The following is a 26,894-nucleotide window of genomic DNA, read 5'->3' on the forward strand; positions in this document are numbered from 1 at the left end:
AAAATAAGTCTTCATTGAAGCCTTTTCCGCCCCCCCCCCAAAAAAAACCTCAAAAGTCCACAGCATTTTCAGGGGTTGGGGGACAGATAAAGATTTTTAAAAGGAATCACTGAGAATCCAAAGGAAAGGAAATCTATCAAGAAGATAACTACTACTACATGCTTTGCTTCATAGCATCCTGGTAAACACTCCCAGTGACATTTCACATGAAGAGGCGTCACTTGACAAACCACACAGAGAAGCTAGCTCACATCAACAGCTCAAACCAATTACTGCTAGAGCTGCTCTTGCACACACCATGCTAGAGGTGCCTTACATGTGTGGGCAGGGGAGAGGTCTTTCTGGAACTAAACAGAAAATTCAGACGATGAATTAAACATAAATCAAGGTCTACTCCTTGGCTGGTATATCATAAGAAATGACTTGGAATCACACCATCACTTACTGGTTCTTCTTTAACAACTAAGCATAAATCGCCATCGCTGCTTCGGGCACCAAATCCATTTAAAGACGATCCAACCAAAAAGAGTCTGCTTTCTAAGGAAGCAGAAGAAGACAGTAAGACATCTGCAGGTGCAAACAGACAGCAAAGGCATGCAGAGAAGGCACACGTACGTGGGAAGAGCAGCTGGATCTCTCTCTGCAGCTGTGCTCTACAGAGTTCTTTCTTCTTCAAGTCACTTGCTTGCTGTTGACAAGTTTCAAACAACTCTAGTATCTGCTGACTCAGCTTGAATACACCATGAAAGAAAACAAAACCAAAACACTTGTTCAGAAACATAACTACTGTACAACGCAGTATAAATGAATACTGCCAGAATTTTAAAAATAAATACATATTACCTTCTTAACACTGACTCAAAGCTACTGTTAACCAAGTACAAAGAACTGACTGTAAAACTATACATGAATTTCCTAGAATAAAATACTGTATAAGTGACGGAAGGGTAGTCAGACAATTCATAGTGAGTATAATTATGGCTCATCAAACTAAAACCCTCTTATCACTGTCTGCTTTTATGTGGACCATGAAAAAAAGACAGATGACATATTCTAAAATATTCACTACAGGTCCCTTTCAAGAAGTTTGCTTAACCTCTGATAGTCGTCACACCAATGAATACTACATGTAAGATTTTAGGAAGTCCCGTCTTTCATAGTCACACAAACCACCCTCTATTTTTGACAGCTTTCTTGGAACCCTGATGTCTTGAGATGAGGCTGGCCTCTGCTGTCTCCTTTGTCGAGGTACCTACATAGTCAGCATTTTCCTTCACCCCCAGTTCTCTGTCACCACAGGATGATAAGTGACACCCTTATATGTAGTGAGCTACATTTACCACAATATACTCTGCTTCTGAATTTTTTTTTTACTATAATATTTTTCACTGGTATACTCTCATGGTATTCTAGTCCTGATATTTTAAATTCTAGTATACTGCTTCAGCTTTAATTTCCTGCTCAACTCACTTTCTTATCACCTCACATCTAACATATCTGCTCTAGACTTGGTCAGGAGTCCCTTGAGATCACCTTTTCTTCCAACCCATCAGCACCTAAGTGGTCCTGATGTCCTTCCCTATACAGCCTCTATCCCAGATGCATCTCCTGAACTCCTCTGTTACATCACGCACTAGCAAGATTATCCCTCATACGCTAATGCCTATGCTGCAAATCTTTACCTGAAAAAAATATATTACTACTTCCTCTCTTAAATTAAATGTAACATATACAGAAAGACAAAACTGAAAAGCTTTTTAGAAAGCAGAGTCTTGGGGTTGGGGATTTAGCTCAGTGGTAGAGCACTTGCCTAGCAAGTGCAAGGCCCTGGGTTCGGTCCTCAGCTCCGGGGGGGAAAAAAAAAAAAAAAAAAGCAGAGTCTTTCAAATGTATGGTGTAAGAGTTAGCGTAGCTTAGTATCCTTAGCCTATATTCTGATGTCTCTGGTTAATACTGTTCCCATTTTTCACTACTCCATTCCAAAATGTTTACTGACTTCTTCAAGGCCCCTAAACTTACTTTCTCTTGCAGATAAGCTCACATTAAAATTTTCTAAGAAAAGCCAAGCGTAGTGGTGCACATCTGCAAATCCCAGCAATCAGAAGATGAAGGTAGGAGGATCAGGAGTTCAAGGCCATCCTTTGCTTCATAGGGAATTCCAGAACAGCCTAGGCTACATGAGACCCTGTCTCAAAGAAAAAAGGGAAAAACCTAAGAAAATTAAAAATACCAGATTCAATTCTTCATCTTGCTGAGACTAACAAATTAATATTCCTGAAGAAAATCTCACCTATTTCCTTCTTTCTATGTTCAAATCTATTTTCTCTACCAATGCTTTTATATCCAGGTCTGCTGTTCACCTCAGGAACACAAATAACGTCATCAATTCTTAATCTCTTCTGCATTTTCAGGCTTTCCTGCTTGAGCCTCCCCATAGTCTATATATACCCAGCCAAAAGCCTCACTTGTCATTCATCCACAGAAGTGTTATTTTGTATCATATCCAGAGTATTTAAGAAGATGCAAGAGCTGCTGACACCTTGACCATGAAACTGCCATGATTCTTTACAAAAACCTACCCACAAAAAGAGAGAGAACAACCAGAGAATAAAACAGATCAAACTAAAACAAAACCAAACACTGGCAACAAATACAACATAAATGACTGAGTATCCTTCATGAACCTTTAATCTAAGCAGTAAAGGTCAAACTCTAACAGCAGAATGGCACAGTATCAAAACAGTGAGAAGAGAAGAAAACAGCATACGGACGGCCCTTAAATCAGACACTCAGAGATCAAATGGTCTCTAGATACTGCCTTTTGCTTCTTTCCCTCCAAACTGAAGGTTCGCTGTTGATGCAGTATACAATTCTAGGAGGAACCTTCACAAGCTATAATTTAAAAGCAAATGCAAGAAGTTCTTAGAAAGCTCAAGGACTCAACTGTCAGACACTGAAATCTAAACAGAGCAAAGCCATGAGAGAGAGAGGAAAGGTCTAGAATGATTCTGACTACTGAGGGTATTTGATGTTTGGAAACTCTTTTGGTTACCATAACAGAGACAGAGTTGTGTGACTGGCATCAAAAGACAAGGGATACAACTAATTATCCTACAAGTTGCAAGGTTGACTGTTCCCTGGGAATATTTGGTCTAAAGCATTAATAATGGAGAAGAAAAAGTTCCTGTTCTAGACAAAAGTAGGAAAGAAGTAAAACAGAGAAAGAGCCCTAGAGCCGTGAGGCTAGCCTGCCCAACTTTCTCCATCTAAAAGAAGAACAGAAAAAGTAGTCTTCAAATCAAACACAAATAAAACACAGAGAGGGGGGAGGGGAGGGGAAGGGAGGGGAGGGGGGAGGGGAGGGGAGGAGAGGAAGAACTAAAATCTCAGGAATAGGAATAAAATTTAAAAAAAAAGTTTGGGAGTAATACCTGAAAAAGATGTGAAATAATTTCCATAAAGTTTTCTAAGAAAAGAATGAACAGAGAAACACTGCTAAGATAAAACACATTTCCATGGAGACGTGAGGACATTTTAACATATTTTTAAATGCCTTTTCTCATTTTAATTCTCTGGGAAGACAACAATTTAAATTATACATATGAACACTAAAAATTTATTTTAGAAAAAAATTTATGACAGCAGCAAAGTGCATGAAATTATTGACAAATCTACTTTTCAAAAGCTATGCAGGACATATAGACTGGCATTCACAAATACCGGCATGACAGACATGTAAATATGTGAGAAGTAAGCCTGTATGCTTAACATCTGTGCTCCCGGACGGCACTTGGGGGCTGGAGGTGGAAACAATATGAGTCTGAGGTCAGTGTGGTGTACAGAGCGATGCCCTATCGCAAGACAAAATAAAGACATGCCATACTAATAGCTCACAGGACTATCGGTAAGCATATTAATTTTCCTGAAATGAATATGTACAGTCAGTATAATAATTTTTTAAGAAGTAGGCTTCTTTCTAATAATTAGAAAATGTGTGCTTTATTTGGAAAAGTGAAAGATCAAGAATAGTCAAAAGGAGGAAAAAGAAGCTAAAAAGATACAGCTGCACTGCCAAGAAAAAGACAGAAATATACATATATTCATGACTAATACATGACAGCCGGAAGCTGACCCAAAACTAAAACGTGAGAGAAGTATGGACTAAACTAAGATTGGGCCTATGATCAGTCATATGTTGGCATATTATACTAATTTAATCCTGGAATGGCTAAAGATAAAAGATTTACTAACAATATTGATGACATTTTATGTACATAGTTTACCCTTCGCTACAACAAAAAGATACAGGCACCCAGGTTTGTGTAAAAAAAAAAAGGTTAGTGTAACAATTTTAATGTCATATAAATACTAGATTTTATTCATCCAGAAAGGTTGATAAACTAGGACCCTCAGGCCAAATACAGCTTCCAGTCTGTAATATATGAACAAGCTAAATAATTTTCACAATTTATTAAGTAGAGGGGAAAAAAGTCAAACAGCCCAAAAAGCTTGAATGCCTAGAATATTTGTTATCTGGTCTTTATGGGGAAAAAAAGCTTGCTAATTGAAGTAGAAGCAAGTAATCCCAGACATCCCAGTAGGTACAGTATCTGTTGCATAAGACAGTGGGGAGACAGCAACAATGCTGAAATAAAACTTACTGTGGTTATACGGGAGCCAAAATGGTGCACATCTGTAATCCCAGCACTCAGGAAGCTAAGGCTGGGGCTGTGAATTTGTGGCCACCCCGAGCCACAAAGCACAGCCCTATCTATCCATAATCTTTACACACTATCTCACATATCATTTCCCTGCCATCTGTTACAACTTAATGCTGCAGGATGTCTTCTTATCCAGATACATTAACACCTAAGATGACAGTCCACCTTCAAGGCCATCTCATTCTAAACAAACCAACTCTATTCTGCAAAAAAATTATCCTCCCCAAAATACAATCTCAATGTGTTACTTCATCTTTTCAAAAACTTTCAATGTCATTTGACTATGCATTCAATCACTGTCTAAGTAACTCACATTAAATACTGCATTACTATACACTTTATAGGGATAACATGTAATTGTTGATCACATTGCTAGCAGCAATAGTAAATCGGTAAAATTATTAGTAATTACTGTCAACATACCATGTGATATTACAGACAGGTCCCACAATAGGATCTCCCTATTCTTGACTTTAAGCACATTAAACTCCTGCTCTCTGCATTTCTAAAGACACAGGTCAAATCTTGGTTTTAACACTTAATAAATAGATATGACTTTGAGCAAACTATTTAACTTTCTGAACTTAATAAAATGTAGGACCAGATGTTGAAAGAATAAATGTAACATGAGTAAATATCGAAAGAGCAGTGACATTGGTGAACAGCAGTTTTCTTGAAAAGTGAACACTTAAGCCAGGCATGGCAGCACATACCTATAATCTGAGCTTTCAGAAAGTGGAACCAAGAGGCTCATGAGTTCAAAGCCAGCTGAGCTACACAGTGAGATCCTAGCTCCAAAAACAGTCACTTATAAGAATAAACAGAACTGCTTTCCTTTTTCTCACAGTAAGGCAGAAATAAAGTTATCACTCAAAGAAATAGGCTCAAGTACAAAATCTCTTTACTTTTCTGGGGAAATACCTTAATTCCAAAGATGGTAAGTACACTGGTGAGAAATTTTTATATATGACTAACCAGATCTTACCATATGACTTATTACCAACTAATATGAAGTATACTTTATTAAATCTACAAAGAATCAACATATGCCTAGGCTATATGTAAAAGTAAGTTCTCTGGTTAGCTCTACTAACTACTACAAACATAAATACATACAAAATGTATTCCAATATCTATATATAATAAACCCACTTTAAATGTCCTACTAGCATGCATACATTTAAAACCTATATATAGTAACTATTTATATTTAGAGAATTTACTGCATTTACCTTACAACATAGTTAAACTTAGAAAGCAAAGCAAAGAAGGAATGAAGGAGGAATGAGGAAAGAAAGAAAAAACAAAAACAAAAACAAAAGTAGCACAACATCCCATGTTGGTGTTTTCATTTTATTTTCTCATCTTTCTCACTGATTTTGTCTACTTGTTCCTACTTCACCTCAAAGAAACTGATGGCATAGAAGGGATAAAATCTTTTTAATAAATAATCCTGGGACAAATGAATCAACCATGGGAAAATACAGCTGGAGCCTACTTCCTACTATATATATAAACTAATTATAAACAGATCAAAGTCTAAATATAAGGGATAAGAGTAAAAATTCTTAGAGCACATTCTAACACTCAGGAGAATTATGTGAGCTCAAGGACAGCCTGATCTATATATCAAGTTTCAGGCTGGCGAGAACTATATAATGAGATGCTGTGGATAGGTGGGTGGGTGGGTGGGTGGGTGGGTGGGTGGGTGGGTGGGTGGATGGATGGATGGATGGATGGATGATAGATCGATCTTGTAACACACAGGCATCAATATTCAAGATACTGTACTGAAAGACGGCTCCTGAGATTCAACACTAACAGCACAAGCAACCAAAGTTTTTACTAATAAACTGAACTAACAAAAAATGAAAATTTTTGTGCTTTAGATGGTACTACAATAAATCTAAAAATACAATCACAGAAAGACAAAACATTTGCAAATCATCTATCTGAAAAGAGCTACTACTTAGCATATATAAAAATAACTCTTACAATCCAGTAATGAAAAGACAACCTACTAAAATCTGGACAAAGAATCCAAATGGACACCTCTCCAAGGAACAAACAAATGTCCACCAAGTAAATTATAAGATGCTCAGTATCACCAGACATAAAGGAATGGAAACTGAAGTCACTGTTATACCAGAGGGCTCCAATAAAGAGGCAAGATAAGGATAAACGTTGACAGTCACTCAGTGTTTGCCCAGCATGTTGAAAGCCCTGGATTCCATCTCTAATAACATAGGGAACTGAGAGACAGATGAGGGGTGTGGGGAATAAGGGGTGAGGAAGTAGGGGGATAGACACAAAATGTCACAGGGGCATAAACAAAATTGAGCATCTGTATACATGCAAAATCCACTTTATGGAACACTTAGGTGATTCCTAAAAGGTTGAACATATTTTACCATATTACCCAACAATTTCACTTTTGTGTAAACATCAAGAGTGAAAACACATATCCACGCAAAATTCTGTATACAAGACATTTACAGCACCGTTATTAACAGCCAGAGGAAGAAACCTAAAAGCCCATCACCTGAGGAATATGTTAGCAAAATATAGTATATATCTACACAATAAAATATTATTCAACTGAAAAAAATGCAGTTCCGACAGTCAGTGAAGCTGAGGCAGGAGGTTAGTGTGTTCAAGACCGGCCTAAACCATATGGCCAGTAGTCTCAAAAAACACAAAAACAAAAGTAAATACACATGGATAAACCTAAAACCATTATGTGACATGAAAGAAACCAGGCACAAATGGCCATAGATCACCTGACTCCACTCAGAGGAAGCGGGAAGGAAAGTGGGCACTGTTGAAGCACAGGTTTTCCGGGGAGTGGTGAGTATGTTTTGGAATAGGGAGCTGCACAGCTTTGTGAGCTGACTGAAATCTACTGACTTGTCCATTTTAAAAGGATGTGAAAAAAAGGAATACGGGAGACAGGGAAAGGAATCTTACAGTAGCACTCAGAGAACAAAAGGATGGACATTCTGCACCCTTCCCAATTACCTACTAGGGCTTCTTAACTTTCACTAAACACGGCTGAGGAAAGAGACATTCTTCTACCATGAGATAGTAACTAACTCTTTGTCCCAATGTTAACATTATTTTCCAAGGAGAAGCAAATGCTTCCATTTAACCAAAATAACTTTTACTGATCTTTTTGATAAATCTTTCTTGATCACACCATTTAAATGTGTATTTCCCCAGAGATCATCCAAAAAGCCAATGCTTTTGAACATTTTATTACAATTATCATATGAACGGCCATGTTTTTTACAGGAAGAACACGTTGTAGTGGTTAGTGGTATGCACCTTTCATCCAAGCACTTGGACACAGACACAGGCACATCTTTGTGAGTTCTGTGTAGACCAGCTTGTTCTACAAAGTAAATTCTAGGACCACTGGAGCTAAATAGAAACCTTGTCTCAAAAACCCACCACCACCACCAATAATCCATTCATTCACTTAAAAAACAAGTTGCAAGAGAACTCCCTAACAAATAAGAAATCAAATGTTTCAGGTTCTAATCCCAAATTTTGCAAGTTAGAAAAAAATCTGATCCTGAAAAGTATACTTATAACAGAAGGAAAAAAAAAATCAGTGATATTTAGAAAAAAAATAAATGTAGAAAATTAGGTATTCCTGATCCATTTAATATATTCTTTATATGAAAATTCAAAAGGCAAAACAACAACTGTACTAAAATTACCTTATCTTTGGCCTCAGGCAGTGTGATTTCTCTAGGTTCTAACAGTGGAATTTCTCGAAGAGGTGGAACACATCTGACTATCTCTGGTACATAGTGTGTATGAAACAACGGTGGCATGGAGTATCTTCGGTCACCTGACAAAGGCACTAGCTGGTTGATTATAGTTGGCTCTTGGTGGGGTGAATGGAAACGCTGCCGTTTACCATCAAGACGAAAGGCTTTTTCATCGCTTATTCTCCTGAAAACAAGCAAATATACCTTAGTGACAAAGTCACAACTTCCTGACAACAGAAAGGTAAAACACGGAAGCAGACAGTAACAGCGCTGTGACTCTTTGGAAAAGGAGACATTGTAAACTCCCTGGTGGACTTCTACTATGTACTTTCAGCACAAGAAATGACTTCCTTCCAATGCCTTAGAAAAATAAAGATAATGATATGCATTTGAACTACCAAATGAGTCACCACATTGAACACACTATAAAGAATGACTATACATTATTCAATCACTAAAGATGACAAAGTGTTAAGAAAATTGAGTAATATGTAGTGACACACATACACATATACATACATACATACATACATATATATATATATTTTTTTTTTTTCTTTAAAGAGCCTTTGAACAGACCTATGTTCTGGCTCATCGTGGGGATAAAAATGAACATTTTTATAAAGGCTATATAAAAGGTATTAGACAACAGGAGACGCTTAAACAATGCTGCATTTCAGATGCTATGCATCAACATAAGTGTCTTGGGCGTGATTAAAGCATTCTGGTTACAAAGGTTACATGTGTTTCTATAAGGAAAAGGCTAAGATGTTGTAGATAAAGTATAGTAATGCCAACAATGTCCCTTCTTATAATTAAGGGGAATTGTGAGAGTGGGAAGAGACAAAATAAACAGCTAAGGTCTGCAACCAATGAACCTAGCAAAAGAGCACACAGATATCCTTTATACTGTCTTTTGCATATTTCAAAAGTTTGAAATTTTTCAAAAAAATAGTTAAGTTCGAACAGAAAGCCTGCCAAGTTTCTGTAAAGCCCTGAGTTCAAACCCCAGGAGGGAGATAAGTAAGTTGACAAGGAAAATGATATTTACTAAGCTGTTCACATAAAATATCTTATGACAAATCCTTTGGGCCAACACCATCTAAAGGTTTTATTATTACACTGCTCCTCTGGGATTATTCTATCTTTGCAGAATCACAAAATAACTGGAACTCCTACTCATAAATAAAAGTATACAGAACACATAAATGTTCATGTGTTATTTTTAATACTGAAATTAATTACAGCATACACACTGAGTATCTTTGATTAAAATACCGAATTTAATTTTAAAAAATAGCTCTATGAACTAATGGAACTTATCTTTACTCGTGGCTACTAAGGCAATTCCAAAAAAATACACAAAACTGATGAAGTCAGTATTCTTAGAATCAGCATATATCTCTTCCAGGGACAATCCAGAAAATGTGTAATGTTAATCATAAAGCAGAATGACAGATGTCAAATTACAGCCATAGCATCTGTGTCTGCACCCTTCAGCTTTTGTATAAAGACTCAAATAGGCTACACTGTCCATGTAATTTTATACAATTGTTACATAGTTCTCGGGACTATAACATTTCTTCCAAACACTTGAGAAATACTTACTTCCTTCCTCGAAATAATGGGGATGTTGAGGTCTGTATTGGACTAACAGTTCCGTATGTCAGGGGCTGTAAGGACACAGCTCTAGACAAGCTACCAAAAGCAAAGAACAATAGTAATATGAATATTTTTCCTTAGAACCAAAAATTCCACACAAACTAAATACTTTACTAGTCAAAAAGCAAAACAAACAACCACCCCAAGGTTTAATAATATTTTCTCTATTTTCAAATACTGAACACAAATACTTTATTTCAAAGAGAAAACAATTTAATGAGATAGTTCAATATAACACTGTACTCACTCTACATTTTGAAAGTTGAATTGTGCATCTATAAGTTGCTGGTGTGAATAAAGAGTTGGTGAGAGAGCAAAGAAGTTGTTATGCTGTTGGTGGGTTGGAGTGAAGGGTGGACGACCCAAAATTGAGTTTGGGAACATGCTCTTGTTCACTAAAGGTAAACATGTATTCTTCTACCTATAATTTAAAAAGACAATACTATATTATTACAGCTTAAGGAGGAAGAACTCTTTGATAAGTATCTTCTAGTTAAAACAACCAGCTATCAAATTAGTCATTTCATTTGTAAAGTTATTTTTGGTAGTTTAAATAGGCTTTAAGTTCTACTGTAGGTGACAAATCACTGATAACTTAAAATCTGAACCACATTCAAACATTTTCAATATTATGCATGCTTCAAATTTTCTGATGAATATACTCTAGTAAGTTTACCTTAATAGCAACAAATCTTTTATCAGTACTATTCTAATCTAACACCAAATCATTCAAGAGATGTAATTAAATTGCTCAAACAGTTACATTTTCACAACCTCACTCATAAAAAGGTACAAGCTATCATGTGACAACCTGGCTAGGATACAGTACTTTACATATCTGAAGAAATGAAGAATGTATGTCACCTACCAATTCATAAAATTCCAAGATTTTTCTCAATGTCTATACATAAAAGACACAACAAAATAGTGTTGTTCCATAGAGGAAGCAAAGCTATAGAGAACAGAGCACCTTACTAACGTAGTAAGATACTTAGATGCTTCTTTTTACAATTTTTTTCAATGACTAATCCAACAAAGCTGTAGTCTTCAAAGGGGTAGGTAAGGTAGCATACAAAAACCAAGAAAACGAAGTAAAAATGATACTCCCTGGCCACCTTCTTAAAATAGGCAATTAGAAAATTCTTAACTGAGGAACAGTGTAAAAATAACAATAAGCAAAATGACAGAACTCAGTAAAAGGGTCTGCTATAAAAAAGAAAATAACTTTTTTTAAAAAAAGATTTATTTATTATCTTTAAGTACACTGTAGCTGGTCTGAAGACAGCATCAGATTTCATTACAGATGGTTGTGAGCCACCATGTGGTTGCTGGGATTTGAACTCAGGTCCTCTGGAAGAGCAGTCAGTGCTCTTAACCTCTGAGCCATCTCTCCAGCCCCCAAAAGAAAATAACTTACTAGCTTATATACAAGAAATGCTAATAACTGCCAAGCACGTATTATTTTCCATTTAGACTTCTAATAGCTCATGCTTAAAATAATCATCAAAGAGGGAGGGAGGGAAAAAATGGGAAATAAGCAGAAAGTATAACAATGAACAAAAAGTAAAAATAATTAATAATAATGATGATGATAAAAGCCTAAAGAACCCAAGTACACAATCATTTCAGCAAAGTTCATGAAAAACAGAAAAACACACAAAGAAGAAAATCACTGAACAAATAAAAGAGAAAACTGTCCTGGACTAAAAATATACATACACACAGATGGAATTTCAGAATGTCCAGAGAAAAGTATTTTATCAATATTCTAGGGAAGGAAATATTAAGAAGCTTGGGGATCAAAATGTCTCTGCACTTTCTAATAGCAACAGTAGAAGCCACAAGACACAAATTAATGCCTTTAACTCTTTAAAGCTTATGTAAGCCATTGTTAAATCACAAGGCTATCCCTGTCTATGGGGAAAATGAAAATATTTGTAGATATGGAAAGTAAAAAGAAAAAGATGAGGCAAAATGACATACATTAGTAATCCCCAGCATTCGGGAGATAAGGTGGGAGATGCAAAGCTGTTTTCAGACACAGAGGCAAGTGGATCATCAAGACTTCAAGGCCAGCCTGGTATATATTGAGTTTCAAAACAGCTGGGTTAAAATAGTGAGACTCTGTCTCAAAAGAAAGAAAACCCAGACTAGGGTAAATTCCCAGAATGATAGAAAAGGGAAGTTGACAGTTCCTCAACAAGATCAGAAAGATGATCTTAAGATAAAACTCAAGAAATGCAAATCAAAACAATTTTGAGATATCTTCTTAGCCCAGTCAGAAAAGCAAAGATAAACAAGAAAATGAAAAACAAACGCTAGAGGGGCTATGCGGGAAAGGGAGCCCTCGATCACTCACTGTTCCTGGGATCATAAGCTGGCCCACATATTCTGGATGTGGTGGCACATGCCTTTAATCCCAACATTCAGGGGGCAGAGGCAGAGGTGGGCAGACCTCTGAGTTTAGGGCCAGCCTGGTCTACAATTCCAGGACAGCTAGAGCTACACAGAGAAACCTGTCTTAAAAAAAAAAATTTAATTAAGTAAGAGTGGGAAAAAAAAGAAAAAAAGTTAAAAATAACTCTACTATATCTGTTGTATTTGCATATATTTACTATGAATTTGTATAATAACACTGCAAGTTTTATGTATATATATTATGTGTAAAGGATTACTCGGGCTCCAAAAACTACTAGATTTTCTTTTCTAATAAACAAAATAATGAACTACAAAAGCTTTTAATAAAGGAAAAATAATACCTAGACAGTTAAATGAATTAGAGAAGAAAGCTAAGAAGACTGGGAAAGTTCTAAGATTAGAAAGGGGGCTGAAGGAGCCTGAAACTAAAACTCGAGCATATAAATTTTGTTCCTTGTTTTTCAATTCTGTGGGATTAAAATTTCCTAGGTTGATAGATTCACCAATCCAAGGTTCACTATAGGTTGTAGATAGGCAACTTATCACTATTATCAGACCTCATTCCAAATGCCTGACTCTAATTTGTACCAGAGACAAAGTATTTCATATAGAAAATTAGTCTGCCCAATTCTTCCAAGTCTACACTTCCTGCTGTAAGGTTTACGGTGACCTGTACTCTGAATTTCACTGCTCAGAGGAAAAGGGTGGTTAAGATTTGGTTCCCTATATTCTGCTTCCCTGAACTAACTTCTCATTCGGAAGCAATCTTTTTCATAGGGTTTATGGAAAATGTCATTAAGTGGTTAGCTATAATGTATTTTGCTTGACATCTTTGTTTTTTGGAATATAGAAACCATGGCCCTACGTAAAAGCATCTAGACTTAGAAAAACTAGAACTAAAAAGTTCTATTTCAAGTCATACACGAAGAGGCAAACCCCTGAAACCCCAGTGCTTGGGAAGCTAAGGGAGGATGATGAGCAGTTTAAGACTAGCTGGGAAAACACAGCAAGCTCACACCCAGCCTGGGCCTAAGAAGACTCTCAAAAAAACAAAACAAGAAAGTTCTATCTCAGAGCTAGCAGTAGTGGTACATTCCTAAGATCCCAGAACTCAGGAGGCTGAGGCACATGGATGTGAAGTTTAAGGGTCGCCTGAGTTTCAAAGGAGTGAAAACCTACCTCTGAAAGCAAACAAGGGGCACAGGGGTGTTCCAGGGTCAAGAGCACTGAGGACCTTATAGAGGACCAGATATGGCCCTCAGCAAACACACAGTGACTCCAGTTTCAATAAACAATATGCTTTTTTTTTACTTCTGGACCCAAACAAGTCTTTATGTCTGCATTCAGACGTAAAGATGAAGAAATGTCAGTAATAAGCTCCAGGTTATGTGTCTATCCTTACACGGTCAAATCCAAACAAAGTGCAAGTCAAAGATGACATGGTACACTGACCTACTCTGCAACATTAACACCAGATGATTCTAGGCTTACAATTGTTATGGCCAAAAATTCTAGGGTACACATCTAGTTCAGCATACTCAAATGCAAAATAAGTACTAATTTTTATTTATTATTTTATTGAGAAAGGGTCTCACTGTGTAGCCTTCCTGTCTTGGAACTCTATGTAGACCAGGCTGGCCTTGAACTCACAGATACCAGCCTGCTTCTGAGAAACATTCATTCTTCTGGAGTCCTAAAATAAAATACTAGTCAGGTTCTCTCAGGAATTTTGACCCTTAAGTCAAACTTACTTGACAAGACTTCAAAACAGAACCACTCCTAAGAAATTTAACCAACAGCATTCTAGGCTTAACCCACCACCACACCCCCTCAGCCTATATGATCCTCTAGATAAGAAGTAAATCAAAGCCCAGATATTTTCTAATATTATGTCAATAATCACTGTAACGATATTGAAACAATGATCTACTGCAAAAGTACAAGGGAGACAGGTGTGATGGTGCACACACACCCTTAATCCCATCGCTTAAAAGACAAAGGTAGGCAGATCTCTGTGAGCTCAAGACCTGCCTTGTCCAGAAAACAAGGTTAACTTCTAGGCTAGCCAAGGCTATATAGAGAGACCTTGACTGAATAGCAAAGCAAATCAAAAGAGATATTTATAAAATAGTTTACTGAAGTAAGATCAAGTAAAACTAGCACTATTCCAGAACTTTATATAAAATTTTAACCATTTTCTTTATAGTTTAGTGAAATTCCCCCACTAGAGACTACCTGTAAGTTATTCCCACTTTCTGTAGTAGTATGATAAATTTTATAGTAGCACCCAGAAATAGACAGTATTCTACTTTTCATACCTTAGAAGTTATTGGCTTTTAAATCTGTACTCAACAGTAAAACAGGGTAATCTAGGAAAATGTGTACAGTTTTTAATAACCATTAGACTACTTCTTGCCTTGAGAAAAGAACCTTAGACTATTTTGTCTAATATGCTTAAACCAATGTAATATTAATACAAGTTTAAGTGTAACTGAACAGATACAAGACAAGACAGTCTCAAAGTATTTCTAGTAACCGTATTTGGTCTCGTAATTTGCAACTGGAATTAATTGTAGTCAAATTGATCTCTCCAACAAGTTATTGACTACTCAAGTTTACATAACTGTCTCTTCAGGATTCCTTAGAAAGTAGCAGTTACCTACTATAAGCAAGAACTCTATGGCTAAATCAAGTTACGTGTCCATTCTGTCCACTCTGCCCAAGAGTCTTTGGTCAGTTCTTTTCTCCACAACAGAAGACTAACTCCTAAATTCTGCTCAGCATGCACTGTCAAAACCACCTTCAGGCTTTGAACAGGGCATTCTTTTTATTACAAATTAAACTCCATCCAAGAGTTAAGAGGAAAACCTAGCAACAGGACTCCAAATGGACATGTCTCACATGATCAAGTTTCACTTGAAGTCTCTATTTCTCGATTACACACAATTGGGGCTATTCACACCAATATTTCTATTATAGGTTACTAATCAGTACAAATTAATAATGTTAATAGTTGTTAGCACAACAAAGCCCTATAAGTACTAAACTATATACTATGATTGTAGTGTACCTGTACACAAACGAACCCTCGATCTTACCTCACAAAAACCATACACTAAACTTGATAAGTTTCCAACCCTGTTTGACCTGCACAATTTTTTCCTCTTCCCTTTCTTTTATCAACAAATGAATTATTTTAAACAACGATCAAATGGGCAAAACAAGAAAAGGAACTTAAATCACAGACATCAGGAAAACACATACCCCCCGGGTTCTTACCCAGATAAAGGACGGAGACCCTCACCACAAATCTAACTAAGAAAAGTGTATTCGACCATCAGACAGTCCCAACCTGTCTTAAAGATAAATGCCTTTCACAAGAGTTAATTAATTTCGACATTTACCTTAGGTCTCCACTGCCTTTTGGAACTCCAGGAGGGAGTATCAAGACAGTCTTACTCTTTCGGTCTAGGGAGTGAGGAAAGGGCGGGAGGCGACATGAGAACTACCGAGAAGACAGAATCAGAGAAGCCAGCGGCACCAACATTCTTCACAAAGTCCAGCGGCCTGGGAACGCCCCTAATCTGGGGAGCTCCAGGCTCCCGCGCAAAACACAACGCCAGTTTCAGAAAAGTTTCACGCGCGCGGCCGGGGACCAGGGCCTACACACGTGCATCCCACCGAAGCCCCTGAACTCACCGGCGTCCACGCCGAAGGGCCGAGCAGGGCCCAGGGGCACTGCCCGCCAACACGCTCCCAGGCCCGAGCTGCCGCCCGAGCAGGCAGAGGTAGGAGCAGCCCGCGGCACAGCGAGGCCCAGCTCGGGCGGGCAACCTAGGACCCGGCAGGGCGGCGGAAAGTCGCGAGCCCAAGGCCAGGCCCGCGCGGGCGTGTTAAGTTGGGGGTATCGACAACAAAAAGAAAGGGAAAAAAAAAAGGCGGAAGACTAAAAAATCGCCGAAAAGGCGGCGTAGACAACCCTGTCAGAGATACCCGGAAGTTCAGCGTGACCCCGGAAGGGAATGTGCAGCGAGAGCCAAAGGTCAGACTTCCGGCAGCAGACTCTGGAGAGCGCGTTGGCTGAACTGCGCAGGCGCACAGCTTCCCCGACTTGTTCCAGCTTGGGAGTCTGCGGGCCGCCTCTAAGGCAGTGAGAAAGGAAGGGACAGACTGGGCCATTTCGCAGAGCACTCTGCCGCCACGTACAGCACCTCCGCTGTTGGCCTTTCCTGCAGGCCTGTTCTGTCTATGGAGGGTCTTCCAGGACATATCCAAAACTAACCTTCCCAATGCGGAAAGATCAGTATTAAATTTTGGGTGATTTTCTCCTCAAAAACAAAACAAAAAACAGTTTCTTATAGACAAAAAAAAAAAAAAAAAAGCCCATAATGCCCCCAAAACACCCACTCAGCACCCTGCCCTAGCTCCCACTCACTTGTCCAACAAGCACTGTTGTTTCCTCATTGAGTGAGCTTTAGTATCTGGTGAAATTGTCAAAACTGCTTGATTTATTGATGTAAATCTATAAACAATAGCCCTGTATTATCCCGGTAGGAAGTATAAAAACCTGACCCCTCCCATTCCGGAAAGTAATGATTTCTTTTCTGCTTTTTGGTTTCCTTGTTGGTTCCTTTGTTTGTTTTTCTTGTTTTTGGTTATGAAATTTTCAATTTTCCTACTTTCTTAACTCAAACTGAGGTCATCTTCGTGATGCTTAGCGTCCTTTAATACCACATGAGTAATAGCCTAGCTGAATCCCACCTAACTTGATGAAATTTTTCATTTCCCTTGACCTCTAAAATCTTTATAAATTATATTTTGAGTCATTTAAATAATTTTTGAAAACTTGTCATGTGCTTCCAAGTACCATCTGACCTGGTAAATGTTCACTGTGCTTTGGTAACAAAGTATGTTCTACGGTTACTATGTAGAGTGTTTCATAAACGTCAGTCAAGTGGATCCTGAGCGTCCCTATGGTTTCCTGCCTTCCTTGTCTTTTGATGCATAAGAAAGGCATCTAGGAAGGCTGGGCATGTAGGTCAGTTGCTCAGCCTATCATATCTGAGTCCCCGGGTCCCCAGCGCTGAAAAAGTTCTGAAACACGACTATAATTATGGCTTATCCCCTGTCTGTATGTCTGTCTGCTGTCAGCTGTTACAGCCTGTGTTTATCAACCTCCAGAGAGTTTTCTCCTTAGGGAATGATCCACGTTGTAAACGGACCTATTCTTCGCTGTTATTATCACTCTAGAGTATGTTCTTTCTGATCATGATCCAGCTTTATGGCAGATAGTACTAATGCACGTTTTAAAAAGGAAAGTTTATTTGTGACTTTGCTTCTCACTCTGACCAAAATATCTGACAGAAAGGTTTCCGCTGGCTCATGGTTTCAGAAGTTTCAGAAGCAAGGAAGTCATGAAAGAGTTCACCATGGCAGCCAACAGGAGGTTCGCACTTGCCCAGTACTAAACTGATCCACTTTCATGAACTTCCATACACAAGAATGGCTGTTTTAAGGCACGAAGCTCCACTTAAGGCATTGCATTTTCACCAACAATTACATTTGTATACACTTCACCGCCACAACCACCACCACACACACATTTAAAAAAAAACAAACAAAAACCCAAACCCTATGACAAATTTGAACCATGACTCACAAATATGAACAACTACTTTTAAAACTCCCTAGTGGTCAGAGAACTGTAAATTAAAATTACTTTGAGTAATTTCATCCTCACGCCAGTCAGAATGCTATCATCAGGAAATCTGACAATAAATGTTGAGGATGTAGGGGAAAAGAAACCCTTACCCTGATGGAAAGTTGGAAGGCTCCTGAGAAATTAAAACTAGACCTGCCATATCATCTGTTATACTCCTAGGTACTCTGCCCAGAGAACGTCATATCCTACCAGAGAGAGATTTTGCATATCTATGTTTATTGCTGCTCTAGTCTACAACAGCAAAGAAATTAAAGCAACTTAAATGTCAGTTGACAGATGAATGGATAGTGAAAAGGTGGTACCTGTACAAAATTGAGTATTAATCTCTAAATAAAAACAAAAACATTTTCACGGGAATAATAGGCATAGAAAGTATAATTTGTGAGGCCAAACTCAGAAAAAAAAAAAAAAGTGACATGTCCTCCCTTACATGACGGTCCTAGCCTATAAAGCCTATAATTTATATATGCCAACAGATGTAGATGAAGCTATGGCAAGTGTTACAGCTCTGAGGGAAAAGGCTTCTCCAACGGAGCCCAGTCCCAGCTCTGGGCCATTGCCCTCACCCTCCATCTCCTCGCTGATGTGTCCCACTTCCTACCTGGTTTGGCGTTGTCCAATTTTGACTTGTACTTTCTAAGCTTTCTCGGGAGCAGCCTGGATACAGCCTGTCAGGGACTGGTGGGCTTGAATCTGCATCTCTCCCCACCACCTGGGGACCCCCTTGTTGTCCAGGTCTCCCCATGTGTCAGTGCTCTACCCTTACCCTGCCTATGATTCACCCCGCTTCCCCTCTGCAAGCCGGCAGGTGAGTCGGATGATCGTGTGCTCTGCCCTGCGCATCCCACTCGGGTACTAAGGGAACATGGGGGGGAGAGGAGGGGACCCCTGGGCCTGGGGTGCCCTCCCGATCTCGTCCTGTATTTCTCCAGCTCCAGTTCTGGATAGTGCAAGTTGTCAAGAAAAGGGACCTAGTTTAGCGATGGCCCTGGAGATGAGGTTCTGGAAGCTCAAGGGTGGATGAATTCAGCTCAGTATCTCCTGCCCAGACTGGACATCTTGGTCTTTTTCTCAGAACTGAAAGGAACCATTTTTTTTGTATGATAAAGACCCCCCCCAAATGTTTTTTTAAGTGGGGAGAGGGAGTAGGTATCCCGGGAGACTCCTTAACCTCCGTAAGCTGTTTCTGCTCCTGAGTCTGTTGATTGTGGCTCACTTCTATCCTATTTTCCCTTTGGTCCCAGGCCCTAGGGAAAAGAAAGGAAGTGCATATGTGGGAACTGGTAACACTGGAACTCATATCTTAATGTACATGATGGTCTGCACCCCTCCTTTCCCCAAGGTAAAATGGAGGGTGCTGTGGGGGTCAGCCCACTCCATGGCAGTGCCCCCAGAGGAGTCAGACTACCATGCCATCCAGGCCAAGAGGGCAGACATTTTTTCTAGTTTTTAATTGATGTGTGGGAGGGCTGGGGAGGCTTTCTATCACTATACATGTTTTTTGCTGAGGGTGGGATATTCCATCCTTTTAATCAAGAAGATTGTGATCTTGACTAATGAAAAGGACTTTATAATTGTGGGAAGCAAAATGAATGAAAATATATATACATATATATGCATGTATATGAATATGTATATACATATATGTGTGATGTATTAGAGAGGCTTACGGTCAGTGGCCCAATTATTCCAAAAATAGCTTTCTCCTGAAAGAAGAATCCAATAGCTGTTGAGTCCACCATGGCTCAGATGGTTTTCAGTAGACAATGGAAGGAGGCCATAATGCCAGTGGAGGGATCAACATGAAAGCAAGAACAAGGGGAAGCAGGTAGGCATAGAGAGCAAGCTTCTCCATGTCATTCATATAGGCTGCCACTGAAAGATACAGCCCAGGCATAAAGTGGGCCTTCTTACTTCAAATGATCTGATCAAGAAAGATCCCTCAAGTTTATTCAGCACCTCAGGTTTGGGTTCCAGATATTGTCAATATATATATTTCAGATATATTCAAGCTGACCACTTTGAATACCCACCCCATCTGCCAAAAGGATATTGCAAATCTAAACATTTATTCACCAAATACAAGAACACCCAAGTTCATAAAAGAAATGCTACTACAGCTAAAACCACATATTGACACTCAGTGATAGTAGGTGACTTTAGTACAGCATTCTCACCAACAGACAGGTCATCCAGACCAGAACTAGACAGAGAAATGGAGAAGTTAAATAAGATCATAAATCTAGTGGATCTAGGAAATATATTTAGAGAACATTTGCCCCAAACACAAAGGATGTAGTTTCAGCAGCTCATGGGACTTTCTCCAATACTGACCAGATATTAGACCATGAAACATATCAACAATTACAAGAAATTCAAGATAGCACCCTGCTTCTTATCTGACTACCATGAAGTAAAATTGGATAACAACAGCAGTAGAAAGTATTCAAACTCATGGAACTGAACAATTCACTGTTTAATGAACATTGGGTCAAGACAGAAATCAAGAAAGAAATTAAATTTTTGTTTTTTAGAATTTAATGAAAATGAAAATAACATTCCCAACCATGGGACAAAAATGAAAAAAAAGCTGTAAGAGGCAATTCATCATTGTGCTGACATCAAAATACTCAAGTTATCCCATATTATTTCACATTAGTTCTTTAACAACACAGCTGAAAGCTTCAGAACAACAAGTAACACCCCAAAACACAGATGGCAAAAAATAATCAAACTCAATGAAATAGAAACAAGGAGGAATAAAACAATACAAAGAATTAATGAATTGACAAAGGTTCATAGAGAAAATCAACAAGATTGACAAACCCTTAGCCAAATTAAAGACAAAGAGAAGATCAAAATTAATAATGCTAGAGATGAAAAGGGAGACATCACATCAGACATCAAGATAATTCAGAGAACCTTGAGAACATACTTTTAAAAACTGTACTTCACAAAACCAAAAAATCTTAAAGAAGTGGATAAATTCCTCAATATATACAAAACCAAACAATGTTAAATCAAGATCAAGCAATTCTAACAAACTCAAAATACTTACTGAAATAGAAGCAATAATTAAAAGTCTCCGAACAAAAATAACCCAAGGCCAGATAGATTCAGTGCGGAATTCTACCAGATATTCCAGAAAGAATTAACACCAATACTTCTCAAATTATTCCCACAAGATAGAACTGAAGGAACAGTTCCTAATTCTTTTTGTGAGACTATCATTACTCTGATACAAAAAGTACACTAAGGTCCAATAACAGAAAGAAAAATATAGATCAATATCCCTTATGGACATAGATGAAGATGTTCTCAATAAGATACTTGTAAATTGAATCTAAGAACACATCGAAAAAATTATCCACTATAATCAAGTTGGTTTTATGCAGAGATGCAGGGATAGTTTAACATATGTAAATCAATACATGTAATCCACATATAAACAGGCTGAAAGACAAAAAACACATTAGATGCAAAAATGGCCTTTGACAAAATCAAATATACCTTTGCGATAAAAGGCCTGAAGAAATCAGGGAATACAAGAGACAAATATCAATATAATAAAGATGGTTTGCAGCGAGCCCACAGCCAGCATCTACCTAAATGGAGAGACAGGCAAAGCATTTCCACTGAAATACAGGAACAAGACAAGAATGTTCACTCTCTCCACACCTACTCAGTGTATACGTGAAGTCTTAGCTAGAGCATTAAAGCAATTGAAACAGATCAAGGGGCTATGAATAGGAAAGAAAGAAATCAAAATACCTTTATTTGCAGCTATATTGAATTTACAAATAAAAGTCCCTAAAAACTCCACCAGGAAACTTCTACAGCTCATAAAGACTTTCAGCAAAGAAGCTAGATACAAAATTAACTCACAAGGATCTGCAGCTTTCATGTATACAAATGACAAACAGACTGAGAAAGAAATCAGGGTAAATGGTGTCTTTCACAGTAGCCTACAAAACATACAAATATTGGAATAACTCTAACCAAGCAAATGAAAGACTTGTGTAATAAAATTCACTGAAACATTGAAGAAAGAAATTGTAGGAGATGCCAGGTGGAAATACCTCTCATGCTCAAGGATGGGTAGGTAGGGTGAATATAGTGAAAACCGTCATCCTACTAAGAGCACTCTGCAGATTAATGCAATCCCTATCGAAATCCCAACACAGTTCTTCATGGAAACTGACAAAACAATGTTTAACTTCATGTGCAAAAACATAAACCCAGAATAGCTAAAAAAAAAAATTATAAATAATAAAAGACCCGTTGGAGGTGTCGCTGTCCCAGATTTCAAGTTGGATTACAGAGCTACAGTAACAAAAATAGCATGGCACTGGCCTAAAACCAGACGTTGCTCAATGGAATGAAATTGATTTTTTCTTTTGTTTTTGTTTTTATTTTGTTGCATTCCTAGTGGGAAGAGAGACAGACAGAGAAAGAGAATGAAATAATAATTCAACAGAGAAAGTAATAAAAAGATGAGCAAAATGTTTGATGGATGATTCACACTAAAGCCAAATAAATGGCAACCCTCTCCCCACCCCCACCCCCACACAAAGATACATTATTTCTGATTAGGAAAATACACTGAAAACCAAAGGACTGGAAGATTGGTCAGTGGATTAAGAGCACTTGCTGTGAAAGTGTAAGGACAGTACTCAAATCCCCAGAACCCATCCATGCAATCTCCCCAGCTTGGGAAACAGAAACAGAGGATCCCAAAGCTGGCTAGCCAGTCCAGCCAGAATTGGTGAGCCCACACAAAGGCATGTGCACACCCAATGAACACACGGTACATACATATATACACATGCGTACCCATACATGCAAAGCTACGTGTTTATACACTACCCAGTTAAATATAAAGTTTAAAGAATGCTAACCAGGCTTGTAGCTATATCCAGACGTACAGCACACACTTACGCGCACAGGCACTAACCATACCGAGATGTGTTAGTGAGAACACAGAGAAACTGAAACTCTCATGCAGTACTATTGGATACTTCAAATGGCATAACTGCTGTCTATAACATCTTGACAGTTTCTTTAAAAGATAAGTATGCAGTTTAGCATATTAGAACACTTGTGTAATCCCAGCACTTGGAAGGCAGAGGCAGCAGGATCAGAGTTCCAGGCCAGGATAGGCTATATATCTAAATGATGAGTGCCAGGCCAGCCTGCTCTATACGTCTTTTAAAAAATTGAGTGAAGTATGTGTTTACATGGGCTCCTAGGACATTGAAGAAAAGTGCACATTCATACCAAAACTTGTGTACAAATATTCCCAACAACTGTATCTGTAATAGCCAAAAATTGAAAAGACACAGTGTCTATTCACAGGTAAATGGTTTTTTAAAAAAAAGTCATAATTTATCCATTCAATGGTCTACTACTCAGAATAGAAATAAACAAGCTACCATTGCTTGCAGCAACATGGATCAAAGAAATCATGATCACTGAAAGAGATGGGACCAACCCAAATGCAGGCAGAGGAGCACTGATTATAAAAGCATGTCAGAGGTGACCTGGGAGAAGGAGTAGGGGCAGAGAAGGGTGTGGGGAGGGGAGGTTGGAAAGGAGTGTGAGGAAGCCTCCTGAGGGTTATACTCATGTTCATTACCTTGATTATTACAGTTTGTATATGCATCTGTGCGTAAGATTATATGCAGCTCATCATGTGTCAAGCAAAACTAAAAAATTCTACTAAAGTTAGAAAGAAGCTCTTGGCCCATGTTGCAGTTGTACTAAGTCTCTGTGCTTGTAATAGGCCGGATGGGGCATTTAGAAGTATGGGTTTACCGAGTTATGAAGTTGTTTTCAGAGAGGATTAATTGAGGAAAGAATATGCATCCTGAATGTGAGAAGCACCCATGCCATTGGCCAAGAACCTACATGAACCTACATAAAGAGTACCACAGTCTCGGGGCTGGGGATTTAGCTCAGTGGTAGAGCACTTACCTAGGAAGCACAAGGCCCTGGGTTCGGTCCCCAGCTCCGGAAAAAAAAAAAAAAAAAAGAGTGCCACAGTCTCTTTCTATGTGTCCTAGTGCATCGAAATGTTTTGAGAAAACCCTAGCCATATGCTACCACTACCATGAATTTCACCATGAGAAACAGTGCTATTTCAAACTGTGAGCCAAAAGAAAGCCTTCTTCTGTAAGTCACCTGCTAATAATCACTAGCTAACAAGTCTTTCTTGTAATAAAAGAGGAGTCATAATATACGCATTGAAGAAACTAGAAGGAATTTATCACAGGACCAAGACCTGTTCCTTCCTTCCTTCCTTCCTTCCTTCCTTCCTTCCTTCTTTCCTTCCTGCCTGCCTGCCTGCCTGCCTGCCTTCTCTCCTTTTTCCTCTGTTTCTTTCTTTTTCGTTTGTTTCTTTTTTGAAACAGGGTCTTTCTACATAGCTCCAGTTGTCCTAGAATTCACTATGTAGACCAGGCTGGCCTCAAATTCACCAAGATCTGCCTTCTCTACCCACTAAGTGCTGGGATTGAAGGGGTGCACCACTGTGCCTGGCTGAAGAGCTCCTTCTTTGTGTATGAGTGATACTAGTCCAGTCACAAAGCTATCTTCAAAGCTTCTCCACTTTTGATTAAACGTTGTTAATATATTAAAGATCGAGATGCTTCAGAGACTATAACATTACTATGTGGCCTATAATTTTATTGCAGTAAAAGACTAATTAGAATGAATCCACTAATTGTTAAACAACAACAGGAGTGGATACAAATAACTGTGGCATGCCAGTAATCCTAGAACTAGCAGGCAGAGGGAGGCTAGGGAGCCAGCATTCAAAGTCTGCCTGGCCTCCATAATGAATTCAAAGCCAGCCTGGCCTTCATAATGAATACACACTGTGACTCCGTCTCAAAGAAGCAAAAGCCACCTAAGCAACAAGTACAGACCTGAGGTTGTGGCTCAGTGATAGCATACTTGCCAAGCATGCTGTGGGTCCTTGGGTCCAAACCCCAGCCCTGTGAAAAGTAATAACACAAAAATAGTGACTATTAATATATCTTGTACCTACTCGTGCCTCTCATTCATCTTGAGGATGCACAAATGAATAAGATAGACCTGGTGACTCCCTTCATGCAGCTTCAAGTTAAGGAGAGGGTGCAGGAGTATTTTAACATTTAGAAGACAATAATTTTCACGATAATAACAGAAAATGAAAATATATTTTACTATAAGAACAAATAACTGGGGTACTAACTTGTTACAGAAAGCAAGGGGACCATAGCTCTGTGCTCTGACCTTAGATCCTAGATCTCTTAAGGGCAGAGTACAGTTGACTGACGAGCCAAGCTGCCGTGTCTTTAGATCTACCACGACATTGATGGATGAGGCCCTGCCCTATAGAAACCAGCTAGTGACTGAGCAGTGCTGTGTGACCCTTCCCTGGGGAGATGTTAACAAATGTCTGCTCATCCCAGAGAGGGATCCAACTGAAGTCAGGATGCCACCAAAGCTCAGCTTGGTGACCCACTGAGGTTTGTTGGGGTTGCTTACAGGAGTACAGGTGAGAGGTTACATAGAGGAGCAGGAATGATTCAGAGGCATGTACATCCACCCACGCCAGCATGGATGACAGCTCACAAAAGCTAGAAACCTGGAGAACACCGTGCAATCTGCAGGCAGCCTATTCAGTGCGTTAGCATGTCCTTTTCAGGTAGCTCAGTTGGCCAGAGTGTCTTTCACGCTGTTTGGTTAGTCTCTGTTTCCCGGAAGGGTGGAATATTTTTAGAGCTGCCTTTGTTTCACCTCCCGTTCAACATCCTGGGTCTTAACAAACTTCCCTCCAAAATGGAAGCTGGAATTTAGAAGAATTTGATACACAACAGAACGGCAAGGACACGAGTGTGAGTTCTGTACAGTTCCTCTACTGGGCAAACCTGGCTAAGAGATTTCCCGTTGACCTAAACGATCTTCTATTTGATATCCCTCCTTCTTTCTCTCCTTAATAGTCACCACAGACTTGCAAACACACGCTTAAAACAAAACAACAAGTCTTTGCTTGTGGTTCAGTCCCTGGGAGCTCTAGGGGTTCTAGTTGGTTGATAATGTTGTTCTTCCTGTGGGGTTGCAAACCAAAGAGTACACATGGAGGGACCCATGGCTCCATTCACATATATAGCAAAGGATGGTGTTGCCTGGCATTAGTAGGAGGAGAAGCCCTGTGAAGGCTCATTTCCCCAGTGTAGGGGAATGCCAGGGTGTTGAGATGGGAGTAGGTAGGTGGGAGGGGGAGCATCCTCATAGAAGCAGGAGTAGGGGTTATTGGAGAGGGGGGAACCAGGAAAGGGGATAACATTTGAAATTTAAATACATAAAATATCATATATATATATGATATTTTTAAAATATTTTTTAAATAAGTCCAAATCGTCTCAATTTTCTCTCCTGTTTTTCTTTTGGCATTGAGGAGTATCTGAAAAGCACATGTGATTCCATATGGACAAACTAATATCATGGCTCTTAGTTTTCATTACTGCGAAAGCTATAAAAACCAATGCAAAATAGCATTCTGAGCAATATTTACAATTAAAATACTATTCAAATAAATATAATGTATAC

At 38.7% G+C, this 26,894-nt stretch overlaps 1 protein-coding gene across 21 annotated transcripts in view; it reads right to left on the reverse strand.

Annotated features, from left to right (window-relative positions):
• Tent2 (terminal nucleotidyltransferase 2) overlaps window positions 1–16,585 on the reverse strand; it is a 51,786-nt gene extending 35,201 nt beyond the window's left edge. For 9 of the 21 annotated variants that reach the window (XR_015665119.1, XR_015665111.1, XR_015665116.1 and 6 more), the window contains exons 1-6: window positions 16,277–16,585; window positions 10,407–10,580; window positions 10,106–10,195; window positions 8,444–8,681; window positions 616–730; window positions 446–537 (exon numbers count right to left, since the gene is read on the reverse strand). Coding sequence is in view for 7 of the 21 variants with exons in the window: in XM_087625688.1 (XP_087481814.1) it covers window positions 446–537; window positions 616–730; window positions 8,444–8,681; window positions 10,106–10,195; window positions 10,407–10,543 (672 nt within the window). In the remaining 14 variants the exon portion in view is untranslated. 21 annotated transcript variants of the gene reach the window in all.
• Window positions 16,586–26,894: the final 10,309 nt, after the last annotated feature.

Source organism: Rattus norvegicus, chromosome 2 (genome assembly GCF_021556685.1).
Source record: "Rattus norvegicus strain SHRSP/BbbUtx chromosome 2, alternate assembly SHRSP_T2T, whole genome shotgun sequence".
Lineage (NCBI taxonomy): Eukaryota > Metazoa > Chordata > Mammalia > Rodentia > Muridae > Rattus > Rattus norvegicus.